This window comes from Talpa europaea (genome assembly GCF_964194135.1).
Source record: "Talpa europaea genome assembly, chromosome: 7".
Taxonomy (NCBI): Eukaryota; Metazoa; Chordata; class Mammalia; order Eulipotyphla; family Talpidae; genus Talpa; species Talpa europaea.
Genome location: NC_140074.1, coordinates 115,397,156 through 115,418,514, shown reverse-complemented (window position 1 = coordinate 115,418,514; position 21,359 = coordinate 115,397,156). Strand labels below are relative to the sequence as shown.

Here is a 21,359-nt window from a genome sequence, read left to right as displayed (position 1 = left end):
TTCCCATTTGTGAAGTCCAATTGGGTTGTAAAGCCCAGTTTTCCATCTGTACAATGGGTACAGCAGACATTGGCTCTCCCTAGGTCTAGCATGGTTTTGAGAATTGACTGACAAGACACCAGTTTATGGAGGGCACTGTAGAGGACAGCTTAAATGCACACTCTCAGTCTTTACAGTGGCCCTGTATGGGAAGCATTATGACCCCTTATTTCAGAAATAAGAAAGCCATGCCTCAGAGAGATCAAGGGACAGGCCCATGAAACAGTTAGCAAGCAAGGCAGAATTGGGATTGGAACCCAGTTCCCTCTGGCTCTGAAATGTCTTTATTTCTCCACACACAATTTCTGAGTGACCACTATGTATTAAACTTCACGTTGGAGTGGGGACAAAGAACAGGCGCCCCACTTTCGTGGAGTTCACATTCTCCCACTGAGACTGACAACAGGCAACCGCAGTCACAAAATCATTCCAGAAAGCTTTAGGGCTCCGGAAAAAACAATAAACCGAACGCATTTATAAGCCTGAGATAACAGAGAGGGGCCACTTTACACCGGGAGGTCCAGACAGCAGCTCCAAGAACCGCAAACGCGGTGTGAGAAGGCCCCAAGTGCCAGGTGGGGGTACCGCCTGGCTTGTTTGGAAACTGACCTAAGGGACCAACGCGCCCGCGGCAAGCCTGTTAGGGGAAGGTCAGCAGCCGCGAGCAGGGAGCAGGCAGGGGCCACGGGACAAACGAAACCAGGGACGCCATCCAGGGGCTCCAGCGAGCTGTGAAAGGAACGCTCCTGTGGCGGCCGCGAAAGGGGACAGAGGGACAGCAGAGGGGCCCGGAGGCCGGGTCGCGGGCCGTCGGGGAAGAAGCAGGCGCCCCGGACGAGCCGCCTCCCGGGCTCGCGGCCTCCCGCGCGGTCGTCCAGCCGTGACGTCACGGCGCTCGCTGGCGTCTCCTGTGACGTCACGGCCCGGGCCCGGGCGTTCTCAGGGTCAGGCGCGTGGGCGCGGCCTGATGAGGAAGCTGGCTTCCAAGCAGTCTCCGCCCAGGTTGCTCTGGGGGTGCGCGCAGGGCGCTGGTTGCTACGGACGCAGCGGCGGCCGCTGGCGGGAGGGCGCGTGCGCGGGGTCGCGGAGGGGAGGGGGCGGGGGGCGTGTCGCACGGCCTAGTTCCCCCGGGTCCCCGAGGCGCGGGCCACGCTCACAGCCTCGGCGGCACGATGAAGTCCCTAAAGAAGGAATCCCGCTTCAAAATACCTCCAAACAGATTCTTGGAGCCCGCAGATAACTTGAAAGGTTGGCGCTGGCTGCCCTGGGCGCTCAGGAGACCCCTACAGGGCCAGGGGTTTTTGGATGGGAGTCCCCACACAGGGCCTGGAGGATGGGGGTGACATGGAGGATGGGGGTGACACCCAGGATGGAGGTAAAGACACGAGGGAATGGGGTGATGGACAAGGCGGAGACCCCCAAGGGGGTGACACAGTGCACTGGGGCACTGGTGCCTTGGGGGTGGGGATGGGATGTAGGAAGTGAGGGACTGACAGAGGCCTCAGGGGTAAGTTATTGGGGAAATGGCTTTGAGCAGGAAAGCATAGGAGACCTTGGCCTCTAACCATATCTTTGGGATGAAGAAGGCAGGAACCGTGCGTAGCCTGGAAAGGGAGCAAAAGGGCCAGAAAACGGTTTAAGATTAGAAGGGCCAGGAATTGGGGTCCTTCGGAAAAGAAAATAAGAGAGGATGCAAGAAACATGTAGAGGTGGTGAAACCAGCAACCTTGATGGGGTTCACTTAAGAGTTCTGCTGGAAAAGCCCAGAAGAAACGCCTAACTCTTAGGTTGTCGGATAAGTCATGAAACATCTTTGCTTGAAAAACAGAAAAAAAGCATGACTTTTCCAACAACCTGTTAGTTCTGCTTTTTGACTACCTTTCCCATCACACATTCTTTCAGCCAGATGACACCTGCCCAGGTTATTTAACTTGGAGACATTACTAGACATGATTGCTTCCTGTTCTCTGCAGTTACACTCTGTTTGCAGGTGGGAAAGCCTCAGGGTGTCTGACAGCAGCATGGACATGTTGTCATTTGCAAAATACCCCTTCTTCTATCTTTTCTTGTGGTTTCCATTTATTGAAGATCTGCTGGTGTGTGGGCACATGGTATCTGTATTAACTCTGCAACCCTAGCCCTTAAGAAACTCAAAAGTCTGATGAAGATATGGAGGAACCAGACAAGTAGAAATTGTGATATAGTGCTGTAAGGCTTTAAGGAGGACTCAGAGCACCTGATCCAAGCCTTAGATGGTAGAATTAGGGAGGAAAGTTTTCTGAAGAAGGTGACTTTCATGACTGATAAAAAAAAAAAGAAGAGTTCTAATCTCCAGTTCTGGGGATGGCATAAACTGAAACATGGAACCGTGAGTGTCTGTGGTATTGGTGCCCAGGCCCCAGGTGGAGAATGTGGAGGAACCGGGAGGAACCAGAGGGGGCTGCACAGGTAAAACCACCAAAGGGCTAGGTCAGAAAGTCTGGGTGTATCCTTGCAGACCCTGGGGAGATCTAACTTACCAGTCAGGGGCAAAGCTCAGTGTGTGAAGAGGCTGGTCCTAGAGACGGCAGGGGCTCTGGGAGACCTGGGCTGGGTCACTCTTGAGCATTGCTTCCTTTAATGCTTCTTCACAGTCTAAAAGTCCAATTTAAGCTGCATTGAGATGCTGTTTCATGATATACCTTTTAATATTTTTAGTAAAAAGAAAGAAATATCGCTGGTCTCCTTTCCCAAGGGCAGTCAAGGGCTTTCCTGGCTACTTCCTCCTGGTCATCTAGTTTCTGGAGATCTTATCAGATTTAAACTTTATGTTGTAAACAAATCAAGGAAAGAGCTTTCATTGAATATTTATTTTTAATAAGGGAAAATTTCATTTGTTAAATAGCGATTGAGTTAAGAACATGTGCCAAGGTAAGGAGGGAAAACAAAGTGTTTAGCATGCAAGATACCTTTCCCCCCTAAATGTCTAGGGAAAGCCTCTAAAGTAACCCCTTTCCATATAATGCAGCTAATCCACAGATATAATCTTGTATTGTGTTTCAACACAGCCTCTGAATTGTAAGCAAAAAGGCAAGCAAATATTGTGACTGTAAACCTCTGTAGGGACCTGAGCCCTTTGACCCCCAGGTTTCTCCCTGCTCTTGCTGCTAGGGACCCCAGGATACTCCTGGCAATACTAGTGTTGTAGAGCAACCCCGATACAAAACGGGGTGCCTGACTGTGGGTCCTCACCCGCGCGCTTAAAAGGACTTATCAATGCTCTACTGCAGGCACACGCGAAAGGTTAATAAAGGCTTATTTACAAGGGAAGGGCAAATGAGGAAATGTACAGCTCAGGGAGAAAAGTGGGAGACAAAGTTTTAAATGATGAGTCCTACCCAATCCGTTGATCAGGAATTCCAAAATGGCACTCTGAGAGCTGGCCGCCAGCCAGGAGCCGTGAAGCCAAGGCCCACGTATCTGGTTTTTATATCTAACCTGGCTGTCCAACTCCACCCTCAGGTCCCAGCCACCCTCCCTTGGTGTTGACGGGATTTGTCTTTCCCAATGTCTTGATGGCTTTAGTCTGGAGTGGGGGTGGGGTCCACAAAGCCTGTATGGGATTAGTTTAGGACATCATTTCCCCCTAACAATAGGTCCCCCTCCCCCATCAGTGAAAGCTCAGCCTCAATAGGGACAGCCCTTCCCTTGGCTCCTAGGCACAACCCTGAGATTGGAATTTCCCAAGGAACTTTGTCAATACTAAAAAAAGAACATTTAAGTAAAACAATAAGCAGAAAACTAGAGTCCAAGTTCTTCTCTCTCCATAGCTCCCCCTTCCCCCTCTTCCAAACCCTTCCTTCCACCCTACCTGAAATCCTTTCTTCCAGCTGCCTGGCCTAACTCCATCAGGTGTCACCTGACTGCCCTGGGCAAGGGAGCTGGTTGCTTTGACCTCACAGTTGTCAGGATCAAGGAGAAATGCCAGCTGTGTGGTTACCAAGAGCCACGCTCAGCCTGGGTTTCCAGGCCAAGGAACCGGAAACCTCTGCAGGATCGGTAGTGAGGCAGGAGTGGAGTCTTCCTGAAGGCCCTGCAATGACAACCACAGATTACCCTTCCTCCCTGGTCTCCCCAACTTGCCTCTGTGGCACCCCCTTCCCCAGTCCACCTGGCTCACCCTCGTGGGATGAATCACTCTGTAATACTGCTTTCATCTATTTACTCTTTCTGGACCAAACCTACCCCTGCCGACAGAGGAACATCAGACACCTCAACCTTATTTTACAAAGCCACCACTCTCTGTTTTCTCTTTTGTCCCCAGCATCACTCCCTAGCTCTCCATCAAGCCTCTGTATCCCATGCTCACACACGCTCAGCCCTGCTGCTGCCTTTGTGGACACCTTTGTTTGGGGCTCCGCCTCTGCAAGGTCTTCCTGTCCTTTCAGGCCTAACAATCTTCAAAGCTGCTCTTCTGAACCTTTCCTTCGAGCCCTAACTCTGATGCCATCATCTGTTCCTCTTTGATCTGTAGCCAAACCTATTGCATGTGCCCCTAACTTAGGCCTTATGTTGTGATGGGCGTGTGTTACTGTCTGCTGCATTTTTAAGTTCCTCAAGCCATGTCTTAACTTTTTATACCATCATCTCTAGTTAATAGCACATAGAAGGGGCTTGTAAATATTCTCTGGAGTGAATTGAAGTATAAAACATATAGCTGACCCTTGAACATGGCTCGGGCTAGGGGCTCCAGCCCCTTCACAGTTGAAAATCTATATGTGACTTTTGATTTCCCCAAAGCTTAACTACCAGTTGTTCCCAGGTACTTGCATGAGGATTGGTTTGAGGACCTCCCCCACAGATAACAAAACCCTTGGATGCTCAAGTTCCTTAAAGTTGACCCTCTGTATTTGAGGGTTCAGTGTCTTTGGGTTCAACCAGCATTAGAAGTTGGTTGAATTCATGAATGTAGGATCCATGGATGTGAAGGGCCAGTTGTATTTATTGAAATGAACCCACTTATAAGTGGACCTGCACAATTTAAACCCAGGTTGTTTAAAGGGAAACTATCATTTTAATGGATATTTTATTAATTAAAACATACATAAAAGCAAACCTTCAACAGGTTCCAGTTGTCTCTTGTGCTGCTACCATCTTCAGTGACACTGTAGAAGGGATAGGAGAGCAGAAATGAAAACCTAAAGCCACAACTCTATACATGATGTTGGTGGGACCAGACCCCAGGGTCAAGCTGCCCATATCCCGTGCTCGTGTGTCTGCAGAGGCTGCGGCTTAACCCACAGATAATCTGAGTTTCTGCTGACTGGGTTGCTGAAGGGATGGACACTGGCTGACAGGCTAACATTAACTATGTTTGGAATGACTCTGGCTTAGGTTTTCTTGCCACAGACTATGTGGGCATTTCCTGAAAGATAGTTTGGATTTGGTAACAAAAAAACCCCCTTGATGTTTGTGCCTAATAAAAATTAGGATATTGTGAGAAGCAGCAGATAAGAACAGGTTCTTTTTTAAACTCCCTGAAAGCAGGACTTGGGTTTTATTTTGGTTATTCTATTAGGACCTGACATCAAACAATTTTGAACCAGGAGCAGCAGATAGGATGAGACCAGCCAGAGAGACCAGATGCATTTGAAACTGTTAGCCCACCTCTGTGGCAGGAAGGCGGGTGGGAGAATATTCTACTCTGCCCCTCTGAGGCCTGAGCGCCAGCAAGCACGTGAGAGAAACAGACTGGGCTCTCTGCACTTTTCTCCAGTTCCACGAACCACTGTCAACTGTCATTACTGCAATAGACCACTAAATAATGGTTCTCAGTCACGCAGCCCCAATCCTACCCTGCCCACGGGGTGAAGCTTGAAGTCCTTTCCACGGCTCACTAAGCTCTTCTTAAACTCAAGTCCCTCCCTCCCGCTTCCCTCCCCAGGTGCTGCGGCCTCCCTCCCATCTCTCTGCACTCCAGCTATTTAAAACATGTTTTGAATTCCAGGAGCACGCTCCTTTTTCTTGCCTCTAGGCCTCTTCATGTATTCCTCCTTAGAATTCCTGATCCAAAGTGCCCTTTCCCTTGAATAAGATCTCGTCACCTTTCAGCTCTCACTTTATTTTTTTTTTTTAAAGATTTATTTATTGATTGATTGATACATACATACATACAAGCACTGGGTACAGTCAGAAGCGAGGAGGGTTAGAGAATTCACCAGAGCCAGAGCGGGGAGCAGAGCAGGCAGAAGGACCTAAGTACACTGCTGAGGGGAGCAGCGGGCGGCAGGAGAGGTCTGCGCGCCATGTGGGACCCTCCTCCGGTGGCCGGGGAGCAGCCGGGGATCGAACCGGTACAGCAGAGGCTGCGGGCAGCTTCGCAACCTAGCGCTCAACTGCTGCGCCACCGGGGAGGCCCCTCAGCTCTCACTTTATTTATTTATTTTTTTTGCACTTTTTTTTATCGAGGCATGTTTTATTTATTTGTTTGTTTTTGTTTATACAAGCACTGGATACAGTCACCGGCGCTGCAGAGGCCGTGGGCAGCTTCCCAACCCAGCGCTCAACCGCTGCGCCACCGGGGAGGCCCTCAGCTCTCACTTTAAACATCACTTTCTTAGGAAACTCTCCTGGGCCACTCCACACACTGAGCCGTGGCCCCCAGTGCTCCTGTTGTAAAATCCTGGTTCATTCTGATAGTCTTGTCTCCCATGGCATGCGATCTTTGAAGCCAGAAGCTCTAGAGACTTATAGCCCCAGATCCTAGCACATAGGAGATGCTGGAACAGTATTTAAGTGAAATAAATGGCCAGTGAGGAATGGTCTTCTCCCCTCCCCCAACAATGCATCTACATTTTAACCAGTGTCTTTTTTTTTTTTTTAAAGATTTATTTACTTATGTATACAAGAGCTGGGGTGCGGGGTGGGGATGAGAGGGTTCATCCCATGGCTGGCTGATAGCTTGGTAGTGCTGTCTTTAACCCCTGCGCCATAAGGGAGGGCCCATTAACCCGTGTCTTAAGAAGCCCAATACCATCACCTCGGTTGGATAAATACCAGCAATGGTGGAGACTAAGAAAGCTTCCAGTCCAGTTGTCCTGAGCACTGTGCAGCAAATCACCTAAGGAGTTAAAGAAAAAAAAAATAGAGCTCCCAGGCTATGGCGCCATGCAGCAACCAGAAAGCTTGATTTGTACAACTCCCCCAGAAGGTTCTGAGACGACATCTAACTACTATTTGGGAACCACTGCTTTAGTTTGGCTTCCTCTTTTTACAAATGGCAAGATCAAGGCCAAGTTTGGTTAAGTGAGGTACCCAAGGTTGCCCAGTGTCGAAACCGCACAGCCTAGAACAGTGCATCTTCTGATCGCAATTCCAGCTATAAAAGCCTTAGTCACTGTGGCCAGGAGGAGTGGGTAGGGCGACTTTCAAGAGAAAACTTGTCACCCTGGCAAAGTGCTGCCCAGGTCACCTTGGCAACCTCCACTGTCCATTTGGTGGTCAACTCTGCCTCTTACCCTGTAGTGACTTTCTGTTTCTCTTCAGAAAAGAAACGTGCAAAGGTTCCTGAACAGGTCACACCTCCCATTCAGGAAGAACCTGAACCTGTAAGCAATGTCCTACAAGGAGATGACATTCTTGCCTTAGCCATTAAGAGTGAAGACTTGAAGAAGGTAAGGATGAAGTCCAGGGATTCCTCATGGTGGGACTTTTCCCTGCCATCCTGGGTGGTCTAGAGCTTACACCAGGCGCACAGTCTCCAGCACCTGCTTACTCGTAGGGAGGGTCTCATTCCATGGATAAATCCGTTGGACATGATTTCCTTTGCAGCTAAAGGAATTTACTATGTTCTTTTAACATTTCCCTGGAACTACAAGGGAAATGAGACGGTGGTATCCTGCTTCCCATGTAGGAAAGTGCCATCTTCCCCATTTCACAGAAGGGACATGAGTTTAAGAAGCAAAATTACAGACGTGGCTGAAGCTGCTAAACGCCCCTTCTCAGTTGATTGTCTAGTGGCATAAGATGGTCTTGTTTTTTTTTCTCTGGGGCACCACCAAGTCTTATTTTTGTTACACGGGCATTTCCTCAAGGGAACATGGACGGAAGCAGGGAAACAGATCTGTCCACTTTAGGAATTCCACCAAAGAATTAGAACAAAAGAGCTGGTGGTTTTCCTCAAGTGCAATGCTCCTGTTTTGTTTCTTTTTAGCAACACATTCCTCGTCTTAAAGAAGATAAACCTATCATTACACATAAATTTATCATCCGTAAATTCAAACCCAAGGATCCTAGGAGGACAGTCTGCCACTTAGTAGCACATCCTGCTACTCCAGATGCAGCCACAAAGCCCCTGGACTACTCTGGTATGTCTTGTCTCCACCTGGGCCTCGCTGGGCTCAGAAGTCATGGGTTAGCTGTGAGAGTTAGAAAGTAACCCCCTTGACTCATTTCCATCAGTAGCTTCAGATGGTCTTGCCCCTTTCTTTCCAACGACCACCCCCCCGCCCCGCCCTCCTGCTCCTAGGTGCTGATGACAGATTCCATGGCACTGACCAGATCCTGCCTCATCACATCTTGGGGAGTCTCCAGGACTTTAAGAGAATTGCAGTTGCTCGAGGGAACACCCAGGTTTGTTTGTACAGAGCTGCCTGGATGACAGAAGTCACTGAAATCATTTCAGGGAGTCCTTTCACTCCAGAGTCCTTTAACTCCAGGGCTGGGGTTAAAGAGGTAGTCCAGTCTCTGGAACCTGGAGTCTGAGCTGACAAGTGACCCTCCCCCCAAAATAGTCAAGCCAACCTAAGCTGGCTTCAGCCGAAGTCAGGAATCTGTTATAAGGACACAGAGATGCCTCGAGGGGGAAAGGCATGAGCTATCTGGCTCTCATTAGCCTGAACCCAGAAAGTCTCAGGCTTAAGACCCATGCTGCCTTATCGCCTCTGCCCTCTGCACACCGGCTCCCTATTCCCTTCGTCCAACCCCACCACTCTGTGGGTCCACGTCTCTCTAGGACGGTGGTTTCTTATAGCTCGAGGGCCACGTGAGGAGTCTGTCTGCTCCACTTTTCCTATAATACAGTGCTTCTCTCGCTCAGTGTCTTCACTTCCCTGGTTCCAGAAAAGACTGATGGTGCTCAGAGACCTTGGTCATAGAACAATGGCCCCATCTCTTTGCAGGGGAAGATGTCAATTAGCATCTCTGTGAGGACAGACACACTGAAAGATGCTGACTCTGATCTTAGAATAAAGGTCCATTCTGGGGATGTGGACTAACAGCAGTTTCCAAGACCCCTGCGCTCTGTGATTTGTTTTCTGTCACTCGCCACCTTAGAGTCCCGACAAGGAGGGATTCATAGCAGAGTGGGAGGATTTAAGTCTTGAGAAATCTCAAGCCTGGTTCAGCCCCTTCTCACTGCCCTCCACGTACTTACCTTGTCCTTTTCAGCTGGCTGAGCTGATACACACCCCGCCCAGCCTGATGACCCTCATCTCAGCGAAAGAAGAACCAAAGCAGAAAGCACCAAAAGGAGAGAAGACACATCCCCAGGCCCCGTCTCCACAGCATAACTTTCTGAGAAACTGGCAGCACAACATAGCCCTGCGGAAGAGGCAGCAGGAGGCGCTCAGTGGTGAGTGGCGGTGGCTCTGCTGCCTCATCTGCTCCAAAGCTCCCTGTCCAGAGCCTGGACTCAGGCTGATCACATTTGCACAGCCCACTCCCAAGTGCTTTGGCTCTCAAGCCTTTGCGGGTCCTGAACTCTGCCCCGTGACTTGGGCACATGGGTGCTGAGTGTCAGGGCCCCTGTTAGTTCCTATTCGATGGAGGGGCTGCATTCCTGGCTCTCTCTCTAGAACGCCTGAAGAAGCCGGTCAGCGACCTGCTCATGCACACTGGGGATACCTACAGGCAGATCCAAGAGGAGCGAGAGCTCATTGACCAAGCGCTTCCAACACAGCACGATGGGAAGGCAAGGACTGGGCTCCCAAGTGCCCTGTGAGGAGGGGTCTGGACACAGGGGTGACACAGATGGGGGACAAAAAGAGCTATCCATTGGAGAGCATTGCTGAGGCCTCAAGGCCTTCACTAGAGTATTGATCCTAGTACTGGGCCTCTGGGAACAGGCAGGTAAGCGAGTGAGCCAGTGGCATCACTGGTGGTCATTCTGAGGAGAAAGACAGCACAGGTCCTCAGTCATCAGAACAGTCTTAGTGTTGTCTCCTAAAAGCTGAGGATCCAGCTTTCTGACAACCCAGGGCACCATGTTGTGTGCTAGTATGTCAGTGTAGTACCTGCATCTTCCCTTCTTTCACGGCAGCAGTGAACCCCCCAGAGGGAGCACATGTAGTCTGTGGAACTCTTGTCTGCCAGGCTCCCAAGTACTCCCTAAGTTGTCCACGTGATCTGACTCACCTGTTTTTTTTCTTGGCAGGTGATTAATGAGACTATTGGGTTCTGGAGTCCACTGGAGTGTTTGGGAGATGAAATGACAGGCCTGGTCATGACAAAGACCAAAACTCAGCGCGGCCTCAGGGAACCCATCACTCACATCAGAAAGCCCAGCTCCATCCAGGAGGAGATGGGTGAGGAGTGGCTGTAATGACTTGGCAGCTTGTGATTGTCCTAAGAAACTTGGTTCTGGGGTGAGACCTATTTTTGAGGGCCATCCCACTGGCCGGCCCCTGGTCATTAAGCTCATGACAACATGGTAGGAGGAGAGAGTGGGAGCCTAGGCCAGCTGACTCACCATCCGTTGGGCAGCCAGGACATGATTTGGGCAGCCTCTGGCTGTTGAGGCCCTGGAACATGGCCCATCTGATGGAGGTGTGCTGGGGGTGTAAACCCTACACTGACTTTCAAAGACAAAGAATGAAAAAAAATCTGTATTTTCATATTGCTGATGTTTCATAGTGCTTATATATTAATACAATTCCACCTGTTTCTACCTTGTTAAAGGTGCAGAACATTTAAACTATTAATATATATGCAGCTTGTGTCTGGTTTGCTTGCTATTTTTTTTTTTTTAGATTTATTTATTTATACAAGCACTGGGTACAGTCAGAAGTGCAGGAGGGTGAGAGAATTCACCAGAGACAGAGCGGGGAACAGAACAGGCAGACTGACAAAATACACTGCTGAGGGGAGCAGCGGGAGCAGCAGGAGAGGTCTGTCACACCATGTGGGACCCTCTCAGGCAGTTGGGGATCAAACCAGCACTGCAGAGGCTGTGGGTAGCTTCGCAGCCCAGTGCTCAACTGCTGTGCCACCAAGGGAGGCCCTGCTTGCTCGCTATTTCTTTTGGGCAGTATTGCTTTAAAGGCTGCCAGATCCCCTGGGTTTAGATACCAGCTATACTGGGTTTATGAACTCCAGCAAGTTATTTAATCTCTCTGGGCCCTCACTTTGCCCATCTGTAAAATACTCATGGAGTAGTGAGTGGGTTGAATGAGATACCATGTGTGGTAAGAGGTTACACAATTAAAGAGCGGCTGTTGTTATTTTTATTCTAATCCAAAAATGTAATGGCTTGTAGGCTAATTCCAGACTGAGGCAATAGGTATGGGATGGGACAATAGGGGCAGGGAGGACTGGGGTCTGTAGTATTTTCACCTTTCCCAGGAATGGTGCTGGGATGGGTGTTCTCTGAGTCCTGGAGAGGAGGTGGGGAAGGGGGAGCAGCAGCTACCTGTGCTGAGGTCCCTGGCCCTGGCTCTAGGATTGCTGGCCCAGAGTGACTCCTGGTATCGCTACACCTGGGATCGGAGTCTGTTTCTCATCCACCGACGCAAGGAGCTACAGAGCATCATGGCAGAGCTGGACTTCAGCCAGCAGGTTGGCAGTGCCTCCATCTCCCAATCCAAAGCCCCTTGCAATAGCACCTGTCTCCAGCTAGCTAATCATTCCTTTCTCGGTCTCTCTGAGGATATTGATGGCTTGGAGGTGGTGGGCAAAGGACAGCCTTTCTCAACTATAGCAGTGGAAGACTATTCAGTATCCGAAAGGAACCAGGAAAACTCCCCTGAAGACTCACTGTGCCTGTGAGTCGGATCTGGGCCCTAGAGAAGGTTGGGAAGTGGGGCTTCCCCCAGCACCCACGTGATTCAAAGGCAGACTCCCTCTCTGAGATTGGGCTGCCTCCACCCCAGCATCTCTCTAGTGGCTGCCACCCCTTCCTCTAGTCCATTCTAGAACCTGTGCCAGCTTTTCTATTGCCATCTGCTCCTTTCCAGCAAACAACTCCTAATGGGGATTTCCTAGACGTTCTTTTGCTGGTAAATGACTAGCCTCACCCACTGCTGTGCACACTGAATGGCTTTGCTCATGAGTCTCTGTATTTCTAAGAACCTCCCACCTGCAGGAGTGGAGCAAGGTGGAGCTGAGCTGGACTGAGCCGATGATACTCCATTGTGGGGGGAGAGCTTGTCACCCCTCTAAAGTCCTGGCAGCCATTCCAGGACTCTGTGGGGCAAAACTCTGGCTGCCTCTGGGAAAATAGTCACTCTTTTTGCTTACAGAGACTTAATGGACAATTATCCTGATGTGGTTCCCATGCCTATTCTTGGCCCGTCTCTGCTGTTCTGTGGGAAGCCAGCTTGCTGGATCAGAGGCAGTAATCCACAGGACAAGGTACCAGTGCCTTCACCCTCACCAACCTGCTGGAAGGGCTTCCCTCATGGTGCAGTCACAAGAGGCTTACGTGGTCTCCTGTTTGCATTTTTATCTGGTCATGCATTTAGCATGTCTTTGAGAATGAGAACAGCAGTGCTAACTTAAGCCAAAATAAATCACAAGACAGAAAAGAGATGTCACAAGCCACCCAGTATGTTTCTACCTCACCCCTCCCCCAGCATGAAATAAGCAAAGCTTCTCAAATGGGTACTGCTTTAAGAAGGTTCTAAAATATTCTTCAGATGCAAAGGAACAGAAATGTCTGCTAGATATTAGCTTGCTGCTGTTTCTTCTTCCTGTGGATGGCAACCTCAGAGGCAGCCACTACTGTTGTCTGACAGTGGCCTGGCGGGAGGCTGCTAAGCCCAGAAAAGTCCCCAGCAAATCAGGATGACTTGATCTGGGGCCTTCCTCAGAGACATTTCTGATATCCCCCCCTTCCTAGAAACATGTCGGAATTGCTGTCCGCTTGACCTTTGAAACTCTAGAAGGAGAGAAAACATCTTCGGAACTGACTGTGGTCAATAATGGCACGGTGGCCATTTGGTATGACTGGCGGCGGCAGGCCCAGCTGGACTCTTTCCAAGACATGAAGACAAACAGGATACAGAGGTTTTATTTCGATAACCGGGGAGGTACCTACCTACTGCCTGACTTCTGCCTAGATGTCAGTGAGAAGCCAAAGTCAAGTTAATGCCCAGCTCCCGCAAGTCTGAGTCCCTCTCCCCCGCCTGGTCCTCCCATTTCTTCTGTGAAGTGTGGCATCACTTAACTGTTCATGTCTGGAACTCTTTTTTTTCTTTTTAAATTTTTAAAAAGATTTATTTATTTATGCATACAAGAGCTGGGATGAAGGCCAGAGGTGCGGGGTGGGGGGTGGAGGGAAGGAGAGGATTCACCAGAGACAGAGTGGGGAGCAGAACAGGCAGACTGAGTGAAGTACATTGCTGAGGGGAGCAGCGGGTGAGGCAGGAGAGGTCTGCTGCACCATGCGGGCAGCTCCCTGGCTGGCAGGGGATCGAACTCATGCTGCAGTCTCTGGCGATAACTTGATAGCGCTGTCTTTAACTCCTGTGCCACCAGGAAGGCTCCCATGTCTGGAACTCTTGAGAACACTGGGGTTCAGCCACCTAGAAGCACAGGTTTGGGCTAGGGAACCCAGCTATCCCTGTTTGTCTGGGACTTTCCCAGTTTTAGCCCTAAAAGTCCCATGACCCCAGTCCTGGGCAAACCAAGACAGTTTGTCGCTCTCCCTGGGACTCAGTTAACCATATATGCACTGGCGCAGGGCTCAGTTATACCTGCAGACTTGGGGCTCAGCAAGTTCCTGCTTCTTGACAACTTCTGTCTCTCCCTCAGGTGTGATTCTACCTGGAGAAACTAAAACCTTTACCTTCTTCTTCAAGTCTTTGGATGTTGGAATCTTCAGGGAGTCTTGGGAGTTTGGAACCCACCCCACCCTATTGGGAGGTGCTGTCCTGCAGGTCAACCTCCATGCAGTCTCCCTGACCCAGAATATATTCAGGGATGAAAAGAAGTCACTGAGGGTAAGGGCCCGGGCTGTTGGCCCCTATGGAGACGAGATGTTGTCCTGGCAATTCCTATTTAGCACTGCCTGCAGGGATCTTGTTTCTCCCCAAGGATTTTTCACAATCTGGCAGCTATTCCTCTTCAACAGTCACTCCCAGGGCTCTGTGATATAAAGATGGGTGGGTAGGCAAAAGGAGGGACAGCTTTCAGTTTGCCCCCGTGGTCTCCACAGCCTCACGTGCAGACCAGGTGACATTATTTATTCAAGCACAGACATAGCGCACAGCCCAGCCACCAGTCTTGTGTCCACTGCTGTCAGGTTCTATCCGCCCGAGTGGCATTTTCTTTGCAAGACTTCAGAACCGGAAAGAAGGGTCTGTCTAGTGGGTCTAGTACCCTGGAGTGAGGGTTGCGGGGGGAAGTGGGAATCTGCTGGCCCCTGGTCTGTTTCGTGCAGGGGCCGGCTGTGCCATACCTCCTGGGATTCTGAGCAGTGCTGTCCTTTATTCATTGTGACCCCCAAACACAAGCCAGCTACATCACCTACCAGGGCTCAGCCTGTGGGGATCAGAGGTTATTTTGACGAATGTCATGTCTGGTGACTGCTGACTGAGGGACTGGCCTCCACTGTGTCTGTGACACTGACCTTATAGCCAAGACAAGTCTCGAAGGTTCCAAGCTATGTGGCCCTGCCCCTTTCCTGTCTCCCTAACCTGAGAAATGCTGACAGTGTGGCCTCCCTGATCAATGCAGGAACAACTTCACTGGCCCCTCACAGCCTCTTGTAGGGAACAGGATAGGATGTTTGGAAAGACCCAGGGGGGATTGAGTGTGGACATCGGATGTGTGTGTGTGTGTGTGTGTGTGTGTGTGTGTGTGTGTGTGTGTCAGAGAGAGAGAGAGAAAGAGAGAGAGAGTAGGAGAGATAGGTTGGGGGTCAGAACTTGACCCATAGAAGTCACAAGTTCCCCAGGGATCTGGCTCCCCTCAGGATGCAATGCGGGTTTGAAAGCTTGGGCTGCCTTCCCTTCTCTAGAAGAAACTGGCCGCCCATGAAGCAGTCACTGTTGTGAAGAGCATGCTGCAGGAGCTGCTGCGGGGCATCCTGACCCCGGAGCGTGCACAGTCACCTGTGGATGCTTACCTGACTGAGGAGGACTTGTTCCACCACAGGAACCCACAGGTACAGGCCCTGGGCCCCTCCTGCATACCCTGCATAAGGGTAATGGCCAGCCCTCCTATGTGCCAGAACCTGCTCCTATGTGCCAGGTCCCTGACTAACTCACTTTCTCCTCACGGCAGCCCTGTGAGGTGGCTACTATTTATAGCCTCATTTTACAATGAGGGAACTGAGGCCCAGAGAGGCTAAGTAATTTGCCCAAGATCCCTTAACTAGTACATGGATGCTTGGGGCTTCACAGAACTCCTTCACTGAAACCCACTCTTACTCAGAAGCCCAAATGTGCACCAAAAAAAAAAAATTTTTTTTTAAGTTAGAAATGCTCAGGATGAAAGGGAAATGAGGATGACCTCTCTGGCCACAGCCATTCCTGCTGGCATCCTCCCTGTCTCCTCTGCCAGTGCTCTCAAGGGAACGGGAGCTGGAGCAGGCTGGCTCGGCTCTGGGTGCCCCCTGACATGTCTTCCCTTGCCTCTGCTGCAGCTGCATTACCAGCACCAAGTGGTGCAAAACCTGCACACATTGTGGAGCCAGTACATGGTCCTGCCCCCCAAGACCGAGGAGGCCAGGCCGGGCGAAGAAGAGCATTTTGGCCCTGGGTCCTGGAGTACCAACCTCCAGCGAGCCTTTTCAGGGAAGTCCTCAATAAATGTGGAGAATTTGGGGCACTCCAGAAGCCCAGGCTTGGATTTCCAACTGCCCCGGCAGGAGACTGAGGGTCCCAGGAGCGCCCAAAATCCCTTCGTGTCCCAGAAGCCCTCCCTGGCAACCAAGGTTTCTCAACGGAAGAGCATCATGGAGGAGATCCTGGTGGAGGCGAGCCCAGATGCAGAGAGCGTCAAGAGCTCCTGGGAGCTGGATGGCCTGCCCCCTGCCCAGTGGAACCTCTGTCTGGGGGACTTCAGAAAGGTGCTTCCTCAACCCTGAAGGTCTGGAGAATGGCCTCGCTGGCCTATCCAAACCCAGGGAGGGCCCCAGCAGCCCCTCTCACCCCCATGGACAAAGAAACAAACGTTTTGCAGGCCTGGAGAAGAGTCTGGTGGGCTATCTCTTTTTCTCTTGGTGCCCAGGCCACTATGGAGTAGGAGGGGGTCTCCATATGTATTTCTGAGGGAGGCCCCAGACTCCCATAGAAACACCCCAGACAGCCTTCCTGGCTGCACCCCCTTCTGGTCACCCATCTTTACCTCACCATGCCCATCCCCAGAGGACTTAGCAACTCTTGGTGTCCTGGGCAGAATAGTGCCATAGTACCCATGGCCCTTCCAGGCAGTGATGTCACTTCCTGAGGAGAGCCAGAGAGAAGACACCCTGATCAGGCTCAACAAAGCAGCCCTGGAGCTGTGCCAGGACCAGAGGCCGCTGCAGTCTGACTTCCTGTACCAGATGTGGTAGGTGGCCCCCCCCACCACCCGCCTGGAGAGCTGGCCAGCCCCCCTCTGTGACTCCCCTTATGTTCAGGTTGCTGAAAGATGCTGCAAAGACCCCATGCACCGGCAGCTTCTGGAGCTACCCTGTAGTCACTGGCTGGCTACTCTTTGGCAAAAAGTCACAGCTAAATAAGCACCACATCTTTTTGTTCCCCTTTTTCTTTCCTTGTCCCTTCTCAATGAGCAGAGAAATGAAGAGAAACCAGAGGGTGGTGGGAAGAGGGCATATTCCATGAAAAGCTTCATTTCTAGGTTGTTAGCCTTCCTATAACCTGTTTAGAACTTGCTTGGATAGGCTTAGAGGGCCTTTGGTGAAGCCCTCAGGCCACATCAAGGGAGCCCCATGCTGGAAATCTTACGCAAAGTCCTGCTGTCCAGTGGGGTTGGGCCCACGGCTAGCCCTATCTTCAAGCTGGAGTTTAGACTCTCCTAGCCTTAGTTCCAGGCCACTTTTTCTTGTCTGCCACCCAAGGGGAGCTCACTCCACATATGATGCTTTCAGGGGTGCCGATGAGGGTGCTGGCTGAACAGGGGCTCAGTGGTTCCTGGCATCAATGTCTTTGAAGGGAAGGTCTTGAGGCTCTGCAGTTTCAAGGGCAAATGAAGAGTGATGGCTTTTCTCCAATGTGTCTGGCCATCTAGTTTGCCACTGTGGTGGGATGTGATTGACAGCCTGGTGAGCCATTCCCTATGGCTGAGGGCTCTGTTGGGCCTGCCTGAGAAGGAGACCGTCTACTTGGACATGCCAGATGAACAAGGTCAGACATTGTACAGCCACATCTCCGCATGGTCTCCCTAACCCCTCAGCCATTCCTACCCCAGTGGTGGAACCTCTGTTAGGCTGGGCCCTCAGAGTAGGCCCCCTGCTGCCCTTTATTTGCTGCTAGGATTCAGGACCCACACATAACCTCAGTGATCATCTTAGTTCAGCCCCCTAGATTGTAGGGGGAGCCCTAGAGAGGTAAAATGACTTAGACAAGTCATGCTATGCGTTGGGGCGTGGCAGAGCTGGGGCTAGAACCCAGGCGTCTTCCCCTGTTCCACAAGGCCACGTGCCAGAGTAGGGTTCTACACTCTCAAGTTCTCCTGAGAATGCTCTGTGGGAATTCTGTCAAAGCTGCTGGGGCTGTTGGCCCTCAGCTCAGGACCTTCTGCTTTCCCGACTCCTGTCACCTTGTCGTCTGTTCACCTCTCTCAGATCACAAATCACCTCCTGTCATAGAAGTGAAGGTGACTTCTGGTAGAGTTGGGAAGGAGGACCGGAAAGGGGCAACCCAGGAAAAGAGACAACTGGGCATCAGAGACAAAGAAGATAAAAAAGGATCCAAGTTGCTAGGGAAAGAGGCATGTCAGGGTGTGGGCTGGGCCTGGGTGGGGCTGGGAGGGTAGTGGAGGGACTGCAGAAGGGGGGTGGTCACTTCAGCATCATGGCCAGCTTTCCAAGTAGCCGCTCTTGAGAGAGCCCGGGACCTCCCTCCGGAGCTGCCATGTGTGTCTTTGTGTCTCTAAGCAGGATCGTTTAAATAGCAAGAAGCACAAGGCAAAGGATGATAAGAAACCGCTGAAATCTTCAAGTCGGGACAGACTTTCCATGGATGACCCTGCCCCTGACAGCACCACCCCCTCTCAGGAGCCCATAGATCCCCTGGTCATGGAGAAATACATCCAGAGGCTGCACACTGAGGTGAGGCCAAGAGCCCAGTGCTCACACCTGCCCCGTGTGCCTTCCTCCACCCTCTCATTCATTTCATCTGTCCCTTTAGCCATTCGAACCTACCACATCTAGGATGGAAGCACAGCTGTCCTAGTGTGCAAGGCAGAACTCACAAGCCGGGCATCTAGTGTGTTAGGTGACGAGCGCCATGGAAAAGAGGGCCCAGGGGAGGGGAAGGCCTGGTGGGGCTGGGTGGACCTCATCAAGAAGGTGACTTTAAATAGAGACTTGAAGGTAGGTCAGGGTGGCCACATGCACATCTGGGGAAGAGTGCCCGAGTCTGAGGGAGCAACTGTGCAAGGAGGGACATGGCTGAGGGCAGAAGGGTCACTGAGAGGGAGCAGGTCGCGTGGGGCTCTGTAGGGATTATTTCTGAGAGAGGAGTATATAGGTGATGACTTAGGCTTCAGATCACTCTGGCTGCTGTTTGGAAAATAGACTTCATGGGGAACAGCAGAAGCCGCTCCCACGGCCTCTCTGCTAGGTGTGTCTTGGCAGATAGATGTGTTTCTTGGGGAGACACCAAGGAGAGTGAACCTCCAGTAAGTGAAGGGGTTTCGAAACACCAGTGAGGATGTATTCTTAAGCAGAAGTTTTGTTCTTTGTTATTTTGTGGCTTGTTTTGGAGAGAAGGTGCTCACAGACTGTGAGCCACGGTCTCTCACCCACTTGGTTTTGCACATTTGACATGTCAGGATGCCTGATGGTGATGCTGAGCCTCCGTGTGGCCAGCCAGGTAGCTGGGGTTGCATCGTGCACCACGAATGCTCCGAATCTCATTTGATCAGAACTCCACTGGCTGCTTGGGACGTCTCTGAAATGCCTGAAGGTTGGCGGTGTCTAGGAAGTAAACTATGGCTTTTTGAATTAAGAATCAGCTTGCCAAGGCTTGTGTGTTCCAGCCCCTGGAAGACACAGTCTCAGAGACATGTCAGGATGTGGCTCTGTGATCCCGCAGGAAGGAGAGCTGTCCTCCAGGCAGCCTACGTAGAGTTGGCCCTAAAACAGCGCTGCTCCCTGGCCTCCCTGGAATCACCTTTATCCACTCTGGACTCTAAAATGCAACCTATGGCCATTGCACACTGGTTTGAAAAATAAAACTATTTACCAGAGCAAAAGTTCTACAGAAACTCTCACCACTTTGGAGTGTCCCCTCTCCAGCTGTTCTCTCTTGGCATCTTGGGGCCCCTTCCCAGCACAGCCGATGCAGGTACTTTTCCCAGAGGGAAACTTTGCCATGATGTTCATCCCATTCTTGCAGGTCTACGGGCTGCTGGACACACTGGTGACAGACCTGATGGTCCTGGCTGATGAACTCAGCCCCATTACGAATGTGGAAGAGCCTTTGGGTCTTTGCACCTGACTTGTGCACAAGCAGCCTTGTGGGAAACAAGTTAACAAATAGATCAATAAAGAATGTTTATGTTGCTACCACTTCTGTTATGTCTCTGTGTCTTGCATGTTGGATCTCAAAGAGGGCATTCATGGTCCTCCCATGTCCCACCTGCCCTCCCGATTCCTCTCCTCCCAGCCCCTAGAGCCATCCAACAGGACAGATACCTGGGGAGGTGACGGATAGGATGATGAGCAGAGCAAGTGGGTAACAGGGCAAGGAATGAAGCAGATGACAGTACAGAGTGCCACCCCTCTCTGTCCCTGCCTCTAGCCTTCCTTGGCCCACACTTTTGGGGTCACACTTCCTGGAGCCAGGTCTTCCTTGTGTCATCATCAAGTATGACAAAGTGTGAGACTAGGAGCACTAGATGCCATGAGGCCTGGCTCCCCCAAATCCTCCCACTTAAGATGGGTCTGTTAGGGGGAAAAGGATGTCCTAAAGCTAATTCCATACAGGCTTTGTGGACTCCACCCCCACCCCAGGCCAAAGCCAAAGACACTGGGAACTCCAAATCCCATCACCACCAAAGGGAAGGTGGCTGGGACCTGAGGGTGGGATTAAGCAGCCAGGTTGGTATAAAGCCAGACACGTGGGCTTTGGGAGGGTTCCCCCATCGCACGTCCGGCCAGCTCTGAGAGTGCCTTTGGGTTTCCAGGTCTGCGGATCAGGTAGGACGCATTCAAGACTTTATTTCCCTATTTTCTCCCTGAGTTGTACATTTTCCTTATTTCCATTTCCCTTGTAAATAAACCTTTTATTAACCTTTTGTGTTTGCCTGTAGTGGAGTATTAATAAGTCCCTTGTAAGCGTGTGGGTGAGGACCCACAGCCAGGCAACCCGTTCAATATTGGGGCTGCTCTATAACAGGTCCAAGCCCCTCAGAGTGGTGCTCACCACACTCTTAGACCCTAGCAGCTAGATCCTGTTGTTCTGGCCAGAGATGATTAGACTGGAGTCTAGTGGCTCTTACTCCCTCCCTTGTCAAGCCAGCTGACTTCCTTGAGCCATTTTTCTGCCTTCAAAACAGCCTCTGGTCTTTATGCTCCCTCCCTTGCCCTGAGGAACACCAAGTGGGCAAGGGATGGCTCTTGGAAAGAAAAGTGCTGTCAGCTCAAACTCGGCACCATCACTGCTTCCCATCAGGAATCATGATTCCAGGCCACGCTGTTAGAAGAACTGCTTTGCAAACATTGGTGGGCTCATGCCTTAAGCGCTGACAGAGCAGAGGTGTGGGCGGGGGGGGGGGGGGGGGGAGGGGTGGGGGTGGGGTGAGCACAGTCTCTCACCCATTTGGCTTTACACTTGGTGTATTGATAGGAACCCCTGGGGCCCCAAGCATCCTCCAATTGTGATCTGGAAGGAGGCTTGGAGGAGGTGGGGGAGGGGCAGAGAGTTCAGGGCCAGGAGCCCCTGGCTCAGGGG

General features: G+C 51.2%; 1 protein-coding gene across 1 annotated transcript; it reads left to right on the top strand.

Moving 5' to 3' along the window:
• Positions 1 to 1,211: 1,211 nt before the first annotated feature.
• Positions 1,212 to 19,904, top strand: MYCBPAP (MYCBP associated protein; the record flags this gene model as incomplete). The annotated part of the gene is made up of 19 exons (XM_084237962.1): positions 1,212 to 1,287; positions 7,564 to 7,691; positions 8,231 to 8,384; positions 8,546 to 8,649; positions 9,466 to 9,649; positions 9,873 to 9,988; positions 10,451 to 10,601; positions 11,735 to 11,850; positions 11,941 to 12,056; positions 12,534 to 12,645; positions 13,133 to 13,322; positions 14,047 to 14,234; positions 15,254 to 15,400; positions 15,881 to 16,306; positions 16,667 to 16,788; positions 17,470 to 17,585; positions 18,026 to 18,171; positions 18,341 to 18,511; positions 19,803 to 19,904. 19 exons carry the CDS (start codon positions 1,212 to 1,214, stop codon positions 19,902 to 19,904), a joined length of 2,865 nt encoding a protein of 954 aa, XP_084094088.1.
• Between the last annotated feature and the right edge of the window lie 1,455 nt (positions 19,905 to 21,359).